The sequence below is a fragment of the Mus caroli genome, unplaced genomic scaffold (genome assembly GCF_978045245.1).
Source record: "Mus caroli unplaced genomic scaffold, Mus_caroli_1 scaffold_1, whole genome shotgun sequence".
In the NCBI taxonomy this organism is placed as follows: Eukaryota; Metazoa; Chordata; class Mammalia; order Rodentia; family Muridae; genus Mus; species Mus caroli.
The window spans coordinates 171,002,442-171,020,541 of NW_028227256.1; the positions used below are offsets into that span (position 1 = coordinate 171,002,442).

The following is an 18,100-nucleotide window of genomic DNA, read 5'->3' on the forward strand; positions in this document are numbered from 1 at the left end:
CAGAAAGTCCACACACATGTGGATACTGAGCAAATCTTTACTCAGTGATAACTTGGTCAAGGGAGAAATAAAGAAAGAAATTAAAGACTTCCTGGAACTTAATGAAAATGTTGACACATCATACCCAAACCTATGGGACAAAACAAAAGCAGTGCTAATAGGAAAGTTCATGGCACTAAGTGCCTTGGTAAAGAAACTGGAGAGGTCTTACACTAAACAACATAACAGAAAACCTGAGGGCCCTAGAACAAAAAGTAGCAAACTCACCTTAGAGGTGTAGAAGGCAGGAAATAGTTAAACTTAGGGCCAAAATTAACCAGATAGAAACAAAGAAAATAATACAAAGAATCAGCAAAACCAAAAGCTAGTTCTTTTAAAAAACTCAATAAGATAGATAAACCCCTAGCCAAAGTAACTAAAGGGCCAAGAGGCAGTATCCAAATTAATAAATCAGAAATGAAAAGGGAGGCATAACAACAGAAATGGAGGAAATTAAAAAAAATCATCAGATCCTACTCTAAAAGCCTACACTCAACAAAATTGAAAAAATCTAGATGAAATGGATGGTTTTCTAGACAGATGCCACATTCCAAAGTTAAATCAAGAGCAGGTAAGCTATCTAAACAGATCCATATCACACAAGGAAATAGAAGTCATTAAAAAGATCCCAACCAAAAAAAATAAAATAAAATAAAAAGCCAGGGCTAGATGGACTTAGTGCAGAATTCTACCAGACCTTCAAAGAAGACCTGGTACCAAATTTCCTGAAACTATTCCATAAAATAGAAACAGAAGGAATCCTACCCAACTCATTCTATGAAGCTACAATTACTCTGATACCTAAGCCACACAAGGACCCAACCAAAAAAGAGACCTTCAGACCAATCTTGCTTATGAATATCAGTGCGAAAAATACTCAATAAAATTCTTGCAAACCGAACTCAAAATCAGATCAAAACCACCATTCACCATGATCAAGTAGGCTTCATCCCAGTGATGCAAGGTTGGTTTAACATACAAAAGTCCATTAATGTAATCCACTACATAAACAAACTCAAAGAAAAAAAAATCAAATGATCATATCCTTAGATGCTGTAAAAGTGTTTGACAAAATACAATACTCCTTCATGTTAAAAGTATTGGAGATATCAGGAATTCAAGGCCCATACCTAAACACAATAAAAGCAATTTACTGCAAACCAACAGCCAATATCAAATTAAATGGAGACATACTTGAAGCAATCCCACTGATATCAGTGACAAGACAAGGATGCCAACTCTCTGCATATTTATTCAATATAGTACTCAAAGTGTTAGCTAGAACAATAAGACAACAAAAAGAGATCAAGGGGGATACAAATTGGTAAAGAAGAAATAAAGGCATCACTATTTGCAGATGATATAATAGTATACATAAGTAACCCCAAAAATTCTACCATAGAACCCCAGCTGATAAACAATTTCAGCAAAGTATCCTGATATAAAATTAACTCAAATAAATCAGTAGCCTTCCTTTATACAAAGGATAAACAGGCTGAGAAAGAAATTATGGAAACAATTCCCTTCACAATAGCCACAAATAGTATAAAATATCTTGGGGTAACTCTAACCAAAGAAGTGAAAGACTTGTGTGATAATAACTTCAAGTCTCTCAAGAAAGAAATCAAGGATCTCAGAAAATGGAGAACTCTCCCATGCTCATGGACTTGAAGAATTAACAGTAAAAATGGCCATCCTACCAAAGGCAATCTATAAATTCAATGCAATCCCCATCAAAATCCCAACACAATTCTTTAAAGACATGGCAAGAGCAATTCTCAAATTCATCTGGAAAGGAAAAAACAAAATAAAACAAAACAAAACAACAAAAAACAAAAAAACCAGAATAGCAAAAACAATTCTTTTTTTTTAAATTTTTTATTACATCTTTTCCTCAATTACATTTCCAATGCTATCCCAAAAGTCCTCCATACCCTCCCCCCACTTCCCTACCCACCCATTTGCATTTTTTTGGCCCTGGTGTTCCCCTGTACTGGGGCATATAAAGTTTGCATGTCCAATGGGCCTCTCTTTCCAGTGATGGCATACTAGGCCATCTTTTGATACATATGCAGCTAGAGTCAAGAGCTCCAGGGTACTGGTTAGTTCATAATGTTGTTCCACCCATAGGGTTGCGGATCCCTTCAGCTCCTTGGGTACTTTCTCCAGCTCCTCCATTGGGGGCCCTGTGATCCATTCACTAGCTGACTGTGAGCATCCACTTCTGTGTTTGCCAGGCCCCAGCATAGTCTCACAAGAGACAGCTATATCTGGGTCCTTTCAGCAAAATCTTGCTAGTGAATGCAATGGTGTCAGCGTTTGGATGCTGATCATGGGATGGATCTCTGGATATGGCAGTCTCTAGATGGTCCATCCTTTTGTCACAGCTCCAAACTTTGTCTCTGTAATTCTTAACAATAAAAGAACAGCTGCAGGAATCACTGTCCCTGACCTCAAGCTTTACTACAGAGCAATAGTGGTAAAAACTGCATGGTTTTGGTACCGAGACAGACATGTTGATCAATGGAATAGAATTGAAGACCCAGAAATAAAACTACACACTTACCTTCACTTGATTTTTGACAAAGGTGCCAAAAATACACAATGGAAAAAAGAAAGCATCTTCAATAAACGGCGCTGCTCTAACTGGATGTCTGTATGTAGAAGAATGAAAATAGACGCATATTTGTCACCTTGTACAAAGCTTCAGTCTAATTGGATCAAGGACCTCAACATAAAATCAGATATGCTGAATCTAATAGAAGAGAAAGTGGAAAAGAGCCTTGAACTCATAGGCACAGGGGGAAATTTCCTAAACAGAACTCCAATGGCTCATGCTCTAAGATCAACAATTGATAAATGGGACCTCACGAACTGGGAAAGCTTCTATAAGACAAAGGACATAGTCCTTAAGACAAACCGGCAACCTACAGACTGGGAATCTGTACCTCACTAACCCACATCTTATAGAAGGCTAATATCCAAAATATATAAAGAACTCAAGAAGTTAGTCACCAAAAAACCCAAACAACTGAATCAAAAAATGGGGTATATAACTAAACCGAGAATTCACAGCTGAGGAATCTTGAATGGCTGAGAAGCACCTAAAGAAATGTTCAAAGTCTTTAGTGATCAGAGAAATTCAAATCAAAATGACCCTGAGATTCCACCTTACACCAATCACGATGGCTAAGATCAAAATTTCAGGTGACAATGCATGTTGGAGAGGATGTGTAGAAAGGGGAACACTCCTCCATTGCTGGTGGGATTGCAAACTGGTACAACCACTCTGGAAATCAATCTAGAGGTTCCTCAGAAAATTGGAAGTAGATCTACCCATAGACCCAGTTATACCACTCTTGGGAATATACCCAAAATATGCCCCACCATGCCATAGGGTCACGTGTTCCACTATGTTCATAGCAACCTTATTTGTGATAGCCAGAAGCTAGAAACAATCTAGATGTCCCACGACAGAAGAATGGATACAGAAAATGTGGTTCATTTACACAATGGAATACTACTCACCTATTAAGAATGAAGACATCCTGAGTTTTGCAGACAAATGGATGGAACTAGAAAATATCATCCTGAGTGAGGTAACTCAAACCCAAAAGAGGACATGCATGGTATGTACTCACTAATAAGTGAATATTAGCCAAAAAAAATGTACAGAATACCCAAGATACAGTCCACAGAACTCAAAAAGCTCAACAAGCTGAGGTACCCAAGTGAGGAAACCTCAGTCCCATTTGGGATGGAGAAGAAAGCAATCACAAGTGGAGAGGAAGGGAGGAACCTGTGAGGGAAAGTGGAAGCAGTGGCTGGGCGGAGTGGGGAGAGAGGGGAACCTGATCTGGTATTGGGTGCGGGAAAAGGACTGAAGCCCTGAGAGCCAGCAGAAAGAATATAAACAGGCAACCTCAGGAAAGAGGAGGTTGGTGGGATGACCCAGATTGCACCAGAGATCTGGGAAGTCAGAGACTCCCAGGACTCAACAGGAGGGGCCTTAGATGAAATGCCAGTAGGGAGAGGGAACTTACACAGTCCACCTCCAGCAAGAAGACAGGGCATCAAGTGAGGGATGGAGTTCCCATCCCACAGTCACATCTCTGAGCCATAATTGTTCCTGTCTGAAAGAGTTACTGGAATGGAAATGGAGAGGAGCCTGAGGAAAAGAAGGTCCAGCAACAGGCCCAAAGTGGGATCCAGCTCATGGGGAGGTTCCAATGCCTGACACTATTACTGAGGCTATAGAACTCTCACCAGAAAGGATCCATCATGACTCTCCTCCAATAGACCCAACAAGTAGCTGAAAGAGTCAGATGCAGATATTTGCATCCAACCAATGGACAGAAACAGCTGACCCCTGTTGTTGGTTTAGGGAAGGCTGAAAGAAGCTGAGGAGAAGGGTGATCCTATAGGAGGGCCAGCAGTCTTAATTAATCTGGAACCCCCCAAGATCTTTGAAACACTGGACCATGAAACAGACAGCATACACCAGTTGATATGAGGCCCCGACACAATACAGTAAAGGACTTCCAGTTCTACGTTCATTAAGAGCTGATGCACCTAACCCTCAAGAGACTCCCCAGGGAGTTTAGAGGTCAGATGGGGTGGAGGGTGGGATCATCCAGGTGGAGACAGGGTGTTGTGGGGAGGAGGTATGGGATGTGGAACAGTTAGAGGGTGGGGGGAGTAGAATATGGAGTGTAAAAAATGAATTACAAATAAAATTAAATTTAAAAGAGAAAAGTTTGTTTCTGAATAATTCTGAATTTGATTTCTTTGTGATTAAGACACACTTGGGAACCCTTGATTCAGATCTGAGGTTTACATAATAGTAAGGATTGACAAGTTTATTCCTTGGTCTGAGTGGGTACTTTGTGTTCACTGAGAAGGATGTCCTTGTTTGCAGGGAAAACTGAAGGTTTTCAGAGCAATGCACTATGCATTTGCTTACCATTCTAGAGGTGTTAGAAAAAGCCACTGTGCTTTGAGCTTTTCTCTAAGTTTGAGAAAACAGGAAAAGAGAGGACAGATAAGGCACAATTTTACTACAGAAGATAAACATGATAGATGAGCTATGATCAAGGAAAAGGAAGAGTGATTATTTGGGTCATGGAGAAAATTAGAGAGAAACATTTCAAAGTTTCCAAAGGGATAGATGTTTATATTGGGTAATCGGTCAATCCCAGGAGGCTGGCTGCTTTAGAACAGTGCTCTTGATCAGGTGTGTGTGTGTGTGTGTGTGTGTGTGTGTGTGTGTGTGTGTGTGTGTGTGTGTGTATGTGTGGGCCTGCTAATGGAGTAAGGGAAGGGAAGTGTCTTCTGACTCTAGTGCCCTTTCTTCCTCAAGAGATACAATACAATAACAAAGTCATTGGAAACATAGAAGAAATGAAGTTCCTTCCAGAGCAGAAAGGGAAACATTGGAGCTGTGACCTGTGTGGAAAGAAGTCATTAATCAGAGACCAGGAAGAAAACAGGTTCTCAATACAAGCCTGTCTCCAAAAGCACAACTCCCCCAACCCCACAACCAGAAAAATCAAATCAAATCAAAACAAACAAAACAAAACAAAACACCCACACCATTTGCTCTGGCAAAATAGAAGGTCGTCAGAATGGTAAGGTCAACACAATTAACTTCTACCTGATGTCACAGACCTGGCCTCTTTTTCTTGGTAATGAATATCCATCCAGCCTTGGGGGCACATACAGTGGCTCATTGCACTGAATGAGGACTTCTCCAACAACAAGACCCTTACTGCTCATGGCCTCATGTCCCATTTAATTCTTATTGCTGTATCTGCTGATTCACTCCTTACAGTGTACTAAATAAACATGTTTTTCTTTTAGGGAAAAAAAAAGAGGTCCCAATGGTGAGTTCTTCCACTGACCTACCAAAATCTCCTGCTAAAACAAGGAATGCCAAGCTCTGTCTTATTTTGTTTTTGACAGTAAGCGTGTAAGATAAGATAGTAGCTTTAAGATATTTAAATTTTGATTATGTTATATAAGATAATTTCTTTTCCCTTAGGAAGCAGACACTGATTTATTTAGACACAAGAAACACACTGTCTCCTCCTTCAGTATAATTAGATATCACCTAATGAGGCAAATGGAACAAAACACAAGCAACTTGTGAATCTGGGAAAAGGTTGTGCAGGGGTCTCCTGCAATATTTCAATATGTTGAGATTTTTTTAAAGATACAAATACTGGATAAATTCTAGCAAGGACATGGAGACAGGAGATCTTTATACATTATTGCCAGGAAAGTAAATTGGTACAGTTTAAAGGAATCATGAAGTAACTGTGGACTTTCCTCAAACAACAAAAATAGAACTACTTGACTCAGTTTCATAATTCCTGGGTATATCCCTGAAAGAATATATCAGCATAATATAGCAATGCTTGCACATCTACTGCTGCAGTGGCCACAATGCTTAAGATATAAAACCAGCCTAGAAGTCCATCTACAGTTAGAGAGAGAATGAAATTGTTTGGATAGGGAGATGGGGGGATCTGAGAGGAGTTGGGTGAGTGGGATATATGATCAAAATGTAACATATGAAAAATTCAAATGCAAAGGAATACAATTAATGCTATATGGATAAAATGTCATAATGAAACTGTGTATGCAACCAAAGAATTAATTAAAAAAAAAAGAAAAACATGATACAATTCAGAAATTCTTTTTCTTTTAGCCTCCATTGGAATACTGTGTCGAGTTAAGGACATTTGATTGTCTTGGATGAAAACTTATGCACAAATTAGACAACAAAAGGAGATCAAGGGGATACAAATTGGAAAGGAAGAAGTCAAATGTCACTATTAGCAGATGATATGATAGCATATATAAGTGACCCCAAAAATTCCACCAGAGAACTCCTAAGCCTAATAAACAGCTTCACTGCAGTAGCTGGATATAAAATTAACTCAAACAAATCAGTGGCCTTTCTCTACACAAAGGATAAACAGGCTGAGAAAGAAATTAGGGAAACAAAACCCTTCACAATAATCACAAATAATATAAAATAACTTGGTGTAACTCTTACTAAGCAAGTGAAAGATCTGTGTAATAAGAAGTTCAAGTCTCTGAAGAAAGAAATCGAAGAAGATCTCAGAAAATGGAAGGGTCTCCCATGCTCATGGATTGGCAGGATTAATAGAGTAAAAATGGCTATCTTGCTGAAAGCAATCTACAGTTTCAATGCAATCCCCATCAAAATTCCAACTCAATTCTTCACAGAGTTAGAAAGGGCAATTTGCAAATTCATCTAGAATAACAAAAAACTAGAATAATAATAATAATAAACTATTCTCAACAATAAAAGAACCTCTGGTACCTCAATCTGTACCACAGAGCAATTGTGATAATAACTGCATGGTTCTGGTACAGTGACAGACAGGTAGATTAATGGAATAGAATTGAAGACCCAGAAATGAACCCACACACCTATGGTCACTTGATCTTTGACAATGGAGCTAAAACCATCCAGTGGAAAAATGACAGCATTTTCCACAAATGGTGCTGGCTCAACTGGCTGTTATGTTGAATAATGCGAATTGATTCATTTTTAAAAAATTAGATATTTTCTTCATTTACATTTCAAATGCTATCCCGAAAGTCCCCTATACCACCCCCCTGCTCTGCTCCCTAAACCATCCACTCCTGCTTCCTGGCCCTGGCATTCCCCTGTACTGGGGCATATGATTTTCACAAGACTAAGGGCCTCTCCTCCCAATGATGACCAACTATCTTCTCTCTTTGTACAAAGCTCAAGTATAAGTGGATCAAGGAACTCCACATAAAACCAGATACACTGAAACTTATAGAGGAGAAAGTGGGGGAAAGCCTTGAAGATATGGGCACAGGAGTAAAATTCCTGAACAGAACAACAATGGCTTGTGCTGTAGGATTGAAAATTGACAAATGGGACCTCATAAAATTGCAAAGCTTCTGTAAGGCAAAAGACACTGTCAATAAGACAAAAAGGCCACCAACAGATTGGGAAAGGATCTTTACCAATCCTAAATTCGATAGGGGAATAATATCCAATATATACAAAGAACTCAAGAAATTAGACTCCAGAAGATCAAATAATCCTATAAAAATTGGGGTACAGAGCTAAACAAAGAATTCTTATCTGAGGAATACTGAATGGCTTAAAAGCACCTGAAAAAAATGTTCACTATCCTTAATCATCAGGGAAATGCAAATCAAAACAGCCCTGAGATTCTACCTCACACCAGTCAGAATGGCTAAGATCAAAAATTCAGATGACAGCAGATGCTGGTGAGAAGGTGGAGAAAGAGAAATACTCCTCCATTGCTGGTGGGATTGCAAGCTTGTACAACCACTCTGGAAATCAGTTTGATGTTTCCTCAGAAAATTGAACATAGTACTACCGGAAGATCCAGAAATACCTCTCCTGGGCACATACCCAAAATATGCTGCAAATTGTAATAAGGACACATGCTCCACTATGTTCATAGCAGCCTTATTTATAATAGCCAGAAGCTGGAACCAGATATCCCTCAACAGAGGAATGGATACAGAAAATGTGGTACATTTACACAATGGAGTACTACTTAGCAATGAAAAACAATTAATTCATGAAATTCTTAGGCAAATGAATGGATCTGGAATATATCATCCTGAGTGAGGTAACCCAATCACAAAAGAACACACGTGATATGCACTCAATGATAAGTGGATATTAGCCTAGAAACTTAGAATACCCAAGATACTATTTGCAAAACATATGAAACTCAAGTAGAAGGAAGACCAAAGTGTGGATACATTGCTCCTTCTTAGAATGGGGAACAAAATACCCATGGAAGGGGTTAAATAGAGACAAAATTTGGAGCTGAGATGGAAGGAAGGACAATCCAGTGCCTGGCCCACCCTAGGATCCATCCCATAAACAACCACCAAACCCAGACACCATTGCATATGCCAACAAGATTGTGCTGACAGGACCATGACATAACTATTTCTTGTGAAGCTATGCCAGTGCCTGGCAAATACAGAAGTGGATGCTCACAGTCATCTATTGTATCCAATGAAGGAGCTAGAGAAAGGACCCAAGGAGCTAAAGGGTTCTGCAACCCTATAGGAGGAACTAACCAGTACCTCCCCTCTGCCCCCAGAGCTCGTGTGTCTAGTTGCATATGTAATAGAGGCTGGCCTAGTTGGCCATCAATGGGAGGAGAGGCCCTTGGTCTTGTGAAGGTTATATGCCCAAGTATAGGGGAATGCCAGGGCCAGGAAGCAGGAGTGGGTATGTTGGGGAGCGGGGCAGTGGGAGGATATAGGGGACTTTTGGACAGGAAACTAGGAAATGTAAATGAAGATAATATCTAATACAAAATTAAATTAAAAAAGAAGAAAACTGATGCACAACATCTTCAGAAACGTCTGAAGGAAGGGAAGAAAAAACACCTGGCAAGCAGGCTCTGGGGATCCCAAAATGTCAACCCCTGAGACAAGTAAAAATCCGTTTTTAATAAAATCCCCTGGTATCTATTTGTGACACAACTTTTCTGGTTCCCCTGAGATACCAAGGGAGCTGTGAAGAAAGGAGACCCAGGTGAGCGGGGTAGACAGTGTTGTTTCCTTTGGAGATTTCTCTTGATCTCTGAAACCACAGACGCTTCTTCTATTAGCACCACTTTCAGAGCCTGGGTAAGAGCTGAGGGTGTGATGCTTAACACCACTGTTTCTGTAACCCAACCCGATCTGGATCTGAAGAGAGGTGAGCACTTATGAGATATGGCTTTGAGGAGGAACAATGACTTTTTTTTTTAACCTTCATTGTCTTTGTTGTTGTTTTTGCAGATGTGGCCATAACAGATCTGACAGATGTTGGGAATGCCATGTGTTCTTCTTAGTCGAGTTCTAGTTCCAAATGGTCCTGTGCTCATCCTTGGCTGAGACCTGGAATTAGACATCACAGAAATGCTTGTTGGGCTCAAGCCATAACAGCAGTTTCTCAGATTCTTTCTTACAGTCATGTCCTATCAAGCATTTTCCATCCTTAGATCACTCAGAATCACAGATTTGAAAAGAAGTTGCTTTATGCCTCCCCGGTAGCTTAGAAGTGTCCTTCCAAGCCTCAGGAGGCGTGGTTCAAGGGTTTTCTTTCTGTTTTCTGCAGTAGTCATTTTCATATCATGGTATATACACATCAGGAAGCTGACCCAAGTGGTTCATTAAAAAATTTCCACTATGTAGCAAGTTAACTAAGATTTAGAAAACATATGTGATTTCCTATATGTACCAATATATTTAACAGTAAATTATTTCCATTCTCAAATGTTTCTATTCCTGTTTTATTTGACATATAGCCTTCATAGCCAAAATATTGGCTAGACCAACTTTTGACTTCATTAACTTCTTTCAGTGTTACTTTGTTGATTGGTTAGACCATTCAAACCCTCCAAATCCCTTTCCCCTCTCAACTTTCATTATTTCATACATTTTTGTGGTTTTCATTGTTTCTCAAAAATTCCTTGAATATCTTCCCTTTGATAAAAATCCACACAAAAGATCATTTAAGACATCAATTATTGAGCCTGTACTGTGTCCTAAATACTTTAAATGGATTAGCTGACTTAATCCTTGCAATGTTTCTTTGACATCAGTTCCACTGCTATGTAGCTGTCATACTCAACTGAAAGTTGGCAAGACCAAACACGTTTCTCAGTTTGACAGTTACTTGGATGTTAGATTTGGGGATTGACTTAAGCAACTGGTTGAAGGTTTGGTGAATTTGACATCTATGCAACAAGAAAAAGGAGATGGCCAGTGGTGAGAGGTAATGTTGGTACACAGATGTTTTGCTAATGTGTCACCTAACATTAAGCGCTCAATTTGGGTAGTGCATATGCTGACCACAGGCAGAAGCAAGGGTTGGAAAATCCAGCTAATAACGATCTGACCACTGACACCCTGTCTCTGTCATTCACCGCAGTCTTTGGTCACTAAATGAAAACTCTCTGAATTTGTTGTCCTCTCTTTCTTGCACCATTGTTCTAGGTTTGCAGTGTCATTTGATTCCCTGCAGGAAGATGTGAAGAAAGATGGAGAAAGAAACCACTCTTCACTCAAGGAGGATGCTGCATTGAGGCCTCCCTCTTTCCTACGTCCCACGACTTTTATGAGTAGCACCTTTGCCCCTTTGTCAAACAGCTAAATTAAAATTGCACCGAGAATTCTAGATTCTTCAGCCAGCAAGTACATGTTGAGTGCTACTTTGAGTTGGACGCAGAAATCTTAGCACATATTTGGAGAGTTTACACTCTGACTAGAAATGGGGTTACCTCCAAGGAGAGAGCAGAAAACACTGCACAAAGCAGTGGGATCTAAACTACCATAAGTGACATAAGGTAAACCCCAACAACCAACTCTCAGAAATAAGCAAGTCTTGATTTTTAATATTTGTTTGTCTCTGAGATAAAGAATATTTTTTTCCATAGATTGAAATGTGTCAAACATGCAATGTCTGAGTGTGGAGCTGGGAAATGGTGTGTGCAGCCTGCTGCTGTGCTGAGGTAATACAATCAGGCTCCAGCACACCAGTGGGTGCAATCCTTAGGAAAGAAACGGGGATGAGGAATTGGGTTATTATGACAGGCTTTCATGGCTGTGGTAGGCAATGAGCTGAGTCTTAAAATGCCCATATGAAACTATTTTAAAAATTAAAAGCAGATGCATTTGCATTTGATAAGATTGAAAATTCTACAGTCTTAAAGGCAAGAATGAAAATATAACTTCTTGTAGAATGTAGATGTATATTGGCAAGGATGGGGGCGTTCTTCCATGTACTAAGGACCTAGTATCTGAATGGGCTCTAAGGACTAAAGGGCAGTCTAGGTAAGATTTAACAATATGTCTATAGGCACAGATTTGATAATGGATATTGGAATGTTCCTTTGCTTTGGGGAGGTTATTTCTAGAGCAGAGGTTGGTGTAAAGGCAAATTGAGTTTCTGAGAAAGTCAGTGAATGCTGTGATGATCCTTATCAGTCCATTAGAGATGTCTTCCCCAGATTACAAAAGCAGTGTATGACTAGTATATTAGAACTCAGACATTCTGCCTAAATCTCCAACTCCAACTCTGCAGCTGAAGCCACTGTAGACACACACACACAGACAAGTGCTTTGTTCCAGATCTCATGTTTCAACATCCATTGCCTCCAGATCCACATCCAGATTTTCTAAGTGCTTCCTAATTCCAATTTTTCTTAGTGTCTCTCTCCAATCCTTACCCCAAGAACTAATCCTACCAAAAGTCAAATGAGAATATTGTAAGTATTAACTCTGGAGAAGTAGGTAAAATGTTACAATTTAATATGATGTAAGAGGATAGGGATATATTTCAGTGGTAGAGTGTTTGCTTAGCATGCGCAAGATCCTAAAGACAAACAACACGGCATTATATGGTGTTGTGTGATAAAATATGATGTCATACAGTGGAATGCAAAAAGTCTAATACATAGAGCGATATACAGCTCATCAATTTTTATTATGAATTTTGTTCATTTTGATAAGTCTTCAGATCTATAAGATTTGGGGATTGAACCCAGATTCTCTGTGAGAGAAGAAATGACTCTAATTGCTGAACCAGTTCTTACTCCAGGCCAATTTTACTTCTAATTATATTACTGAGAATATTTCTTTATATAGCTACTCATAATTTAGACATTTGCATTGTTTGCAGCTTTGGACTTTTAGGAAAATGGCTCTTAGAACATCTAAATATGAATATCACTTTGTGGACACATTTTGTTTGTTTATTTGTCTTGTGTAAATGCCCAGGAAAATTACAGCCATGGGTGTTGGTATAGATTTAATATAATAAAAAATTGTTACATTGTTCTCCAAATAGGCTATAACACTTCACATTGCAACCACCAATATTTAAGACTCCCAGTTCTTTTTCTTGGTTACAGTGTTGGATGTTGTTAGGCTTTTTAATTTTAGCCATCTGAGTAGGTGTGTATCTCACTGTGGTTTTGTTTTGCATCTCTCCAATGGCTAATGTTGCTCGGGATCCTTTCATGTGATTATTAGGTATTTTATGTACTTTTGTACATGTTTTCACATTATCCAGTTTAAAATGTGTCTTATTATTGACTTGCAAAGTTCTTTATATATTCTGGACATAATTTCAGAGTTTTGTGTTGTGAATGCTTTCTACTAGGGCATAGTTTATCTTTTGGTTTTTCTTACAATGATGAAGCTTAAGCTGTAATTTTTTGTGTTTTAATTTAGGCTTTTTGTTCCTTCCCTAATAACCTTTTCCTTATTTGAGGGTCATAAATTTTCATTTCTTATTTTTGTCTAGAATTTTTTATGGCTTTGTCTTTTATACATGCCTATGATTTATTTAAAATAATTTCTGAAAAGTCATGGATTAAAATCTGAGTTTGATTTTTCTCTTCATGAGTATTTTGCTCACTCCAGCAACAATTGAGACACCTTAGCCTTTTAGATATATGTTTGAATTCTGCATTACATTGTTCTATGTGTTCATGGGGTAGTGGGCAGAAGTGTTCAATGAAGCAGAGAAGAATGAGAATAAGAGGGGAAAAAGCCAAGGCTGACAACTTTAAGGATGGAAACTTCTTCAGAGGCATTTGAGTTAATGGATTTATGAAGATAAACTTAATAAACCCAACTTGCTAGGAATTACAGAGCCTGAGAGTAAAATCTGTCTTTGTAATTCTGAAAATGAATAGAAAGCAACGAAACAGTCACCACAGAACTGGTGATTTATGGAGTCCTACTTGCCTGTGCTTGTATCTGTCTTACACCATGTTGATCATTATAGTAACTGAAGAAGGGTTGGTCCTAAAGTTTATAGCTCTTTCCCCAAAGTTGTCATACTGTAGACTTATGATTTTCAGGATAAGAATATGGCTTATTTCTTAGCTAGAGGATTAGATACCTTACTCATTGATTTTTTTTTTTCATTTTGAGACAGGATCTTTCAGAGTAGCTGAGGTTGGTTGTGAACTTGTAAATCATTAGACCTCTGTTACCAATTGCTAAGATTATAGACCTGAGTCATAACAGGTGGTTGAGTACCTTAACATTAGGCAGGTAACTATGGATTTAGAAACTGGGACAGAATAAGGTATACTTTAAGAAAAGTCTACTGCATTTTACATATAGTAGGTGGGGCTCCAGGATGCCAGCATGCATCAACTAGATTGATGTCATGAAGTCACTGAAGAAGATACAAAAGTGAGATAGGATAATATAGAATTTGTTTTAAAAATTATATAAAGTTCATTATGATTTCAAGACCTACAAATGTTAAGAACGAATTAAGTTAGATATTTGAGAGATATTGTTGTAAACATAGATAAGTGAAAGCAATCAACATAGAAACAGCAGAGAAAATTGAAATTTAAAGAATGGCTAAAAAAATCAGGAGCAAAGGAGTATCCATAGAGCAGGCATGTCATGGTACAGTCAGAATAAAGAGATTCATGGACAGTAACTAAATAAGCACAAGGATGACAGATACCTAGTGTGGTGTCATGGAAACCATGGCTAGAGAATGTTTGCAGGAGCTAGGGTCAGGTGTGTCAAACCAAACAACAAGGAAAGAAAGAAAAACAGTCTGACAGCTTTAGTAGTGGAGACTCCTTCAGTGACACTTGAGCGAATGGTTTCATAAGCACGAACACGTGATGCCAACAGGCAGCAAATCAGTGAGCATGAGAAAAAGAAATTTAGTCAGAAATGAAACAGAAACAGTGAAGTAGTCACTGTATGTGCTATCCTTACAGTCTCTGTCTCTCTGTCTCTCATGTATGTGTGTGTGTGTGTGTGTGTGTGTGTGTGTGTGTGTGTGTGTGTGTGTGTGTCTGTGTCTGTGTCTGTCTCTGTCACTGTCTCTCTCATTCCAGGCTGATGGCCTTGAACTTTAAAGATAGGCGAGGATGACCTAAAACTTCTAGTCCTTCTGCCTCTACCTGCATGTGTGCCATCATGACAGCTCCATGCATCTTTGGTGACTGAACCCAAGTCCTCATGCATGATAGGCAACCAAACCTCCAGCCTATATAGACCCTCTTTTTTAAAGAAGAGGCTAGTTTTCTGTGACTCTCATAGCCACATCAAATTTCCTGTTTGGTGATTTTCAAGATACTTACCAGTTAGGCTTCAAATACGTTGCCCACTGTTTCCCTCTTAACCATGGAACTTATATTTTCTTCCATACTTCACATTGTCTTAAAAACTTTTCTTGATCACAGTGGAAACTAATTGTTTTCTCACTCACAGGTCTTTTCTTGACTTCACCTAAAAGATTACTGCAATCAGCAAGTAAACATTTCTTTGGTTGAGCTTTCAGAGGTCAATTGCACGGGACTGAATGTGGTAGAAGCCACTTTGGAGTTGCTCTTCTTTGAGAGTGTGAAATTTCTGGCTCGTATTTTCCTGCTGAACTCAAGTCTTGACATTTAGAATTCAACTGTAACACTGTGTAAAAAGTTTCCCAGTGACTTTGTCACCAAATCTAGCAACCGTTTTTTTTTTTTTTTCAAAGTCCATCTTTTCCAAATACTTCATACTACTGATTCACTTCATCTATAAACATCTGTCTTCATGATTTTCCTGACATGTCCTTTACTGGTGTTAATTATTTTTAAAAGTGTTTAAGTAGGCAACAGAACACAACTGTCTTCTTGCTAGCCCCTTTCACTTCCTAACATCACTATAGTATGTGAGTGAGCATGTACTCAAAGTCTCCTTGCAAAGGACATCTTGCCAATGTTTATACACTTAAATTCTAAAAGGGTGTGTAAATGTTTCTTCTTCAGGGACAAATACTCCAGTTGTGACTCCTCACAAAGGAGGGACATTTTATTCACCTTCTCAATGCAGTCTATCATTATTCATTACTTTAAATCCCAATTGCTGATTAAAGTTTCCCCTTTTAGGCACCCATAGTACAGAATGCAGAGAAATAACTTCACTGAAGTGACAGAGTTCATCTTCCTGGGATTCTCTAGCTTTGGAAAACATCAGATAACCCTCTTTGTGGTTTTCCTAACCATCTACATTTTAACTCTGGCTGGCAACATCATTATAGTGACAATCACACACATAGACCACCACCTTCACACTCCCATGTACTTCTTTCTGAGCATGTTGGCAAGCTCGGAGACTGTGTACACACTGGTCATTGTCCCAAGAATGCTTTCCAGCCTGATTTTTTACAACCTTCCCATATCCTTGGCAGGCTGTGCAACACAAATGTTCTTTTTTGTCACCTTGGCCACCAACAACTGCTTTCTGCTCACAGCAATGGGTTATGATCGTTATGTGGCTATTTGTGATCCTCTGAGATATACAATCATCATGAGCAAGGGAATGTGTGCCTTGTTGGTTTGTGGGTCTTTAGGCACTGGCCTGGTTATGGCAGTTCTTCATGTGCCAGCCATGTTCCATTTGTCCTTTTGTGGCACAGTGGTGGAGCATTTTTTCTGTGACATATACCCAGTAATGAAGCTTTCTTGTGTTGATACCACTGTCAATGAGATAATCAATTATGGTGTAAGTTCATTTGTAATTCTTGTGCCCATAGGGCTGATATTTATCTCCTATGTGCTCATTGTCTCTTCCATCCTTAAAATTGTGTCTGCTGAAGGCCAGAAGAAAGCCTTTGCCACCTGTGCCTCTCATCTCACTGTGGTCATTGTCCACTATGGCTGTGCCTCCATTGCCTACCTCAAACCCAAATCAGAAAGTTCAGTAGAAAAAGACCTTCTTCTCTCTGTGACCTACACTATCATCACTCCCTTGCTGAACCCTGTTGTCTACAGCCTCAGGAACAAAGAAGTCAAAGATGCTCTATGCAGAGTTGTGGGCAGAAATACTTCTTAAATGATTTGAAACTTTTTGTCAGGAGAACTTTAGCTCAAGTATGTCTACTCATCAAGAAGACATGATCTACATGTTCATCAAATACGGTGTCTATATAATAATGTCAAAGAGTAGAAATGCCTTTATTTTTAATGTCTCAGTGATGGCAGAAAATAAAATTTGGGCTCTAATGTTTGGATCTCAGATCCAACAATCATTTTATATTGGATTAAGCTTACGTCTTTAAGTTCTGGATGGTTTTGGTTTGGAGACATCTTTGGATTCTACTTTTTTAGACGCTCAGTCAAGTCCTTTATCTGGTCTCACTGTAGAGAAGAGACAACTACAACATTGTAGGGAGGAGTCTATGCACAATGAGCTGCAGGGACAACAGTTTTCATTCCCTTTTTCATGCACAGAAGAGAAGGCTTTTGTTTTGATGAGTTAAAATCTATTCATTTCAGACAGGATTTTCTCAATTCGTATTGATTGAAAAGTAAAGACATTTGCAAGAAAAAAGGCCCCACATTTCATTATTTAGCTACATTAACTCTTTTTAAATATTATCAATTTCTATGTTTATTTCTTTTTTCCACTGTACATTCAAAGCAATGATTCCTTGTTCTCCAGAGGCTAAGCAGTAAAGAAAACATACTGAGGGAACTTCTCTGTAGCTTGGTTTTTATTGTCAACTTTTCATAATGGCTCCTTTCTACCTATGGAAACTTTGGTTTTTAAGTTTTACATAGCATCTGAAGTGAAAATGGAGTTGTGTGTGTGTGTGTGTGTGTGTGTGTGTGTGGTGCTGATTCCAGTGGTTGAGTTAAACAGTTAAGTTTTATTCTTGCAGCAAACTGTGCAAGCTTCATATTTCTCTAGGTATTTATGTTAAAATTAGCAGGTTCATAGTGCATTGTTTTTCATTTTCAATAGGAATGATTTTGGGGATGTTGTGTGTCATGGATATTCCCACCTGAACTAGTTTATCTCTTCTCAGAGAAGAGATGAAAACAACTCCTCAGAAACACAGATATGAAAACAACTATATTTTACCAACATTTGGACACTCATGATTACTGTATCCCCAAATCAAGCCCTAGTCCTTATTTTCCATTCTGATTCACAGAAATTGGGTTGATCATCTTCTAGGTGGCCTGTGGCTTTTTATGTT

General features: G+C 38.7%; 1 protein-coding gene across 1 annotated transcript in view; it reads left to right on the top strand.

Moving 5' to 3' along the window:
* The window catches only part of LOC110302753 (olfactory receptor 10J5), a 90,220-nt gene extending 72,873 nt beyond the window's left edge, over window positions 1-17,347 (top strand). Inside the window, exon 2 of the mRNA XM_085843101.1 lies at window positions 11,086-17,347. Within this exon, the coding sequence (XP_085699227.1) occupies window positions 16,021-16,950 (930 nt within the window). The 5' untranslated portion in view covers window positions 11,086-16,020 and the 3' untranslated portion in view covers window positions 16,951-17,347. The remainder of the gene's footprint in view (window positions 1-11,085) is intronic.
* The last annotated feature ends 753 nt before the right edge of the window (window positions 17,348-18,100 follow it).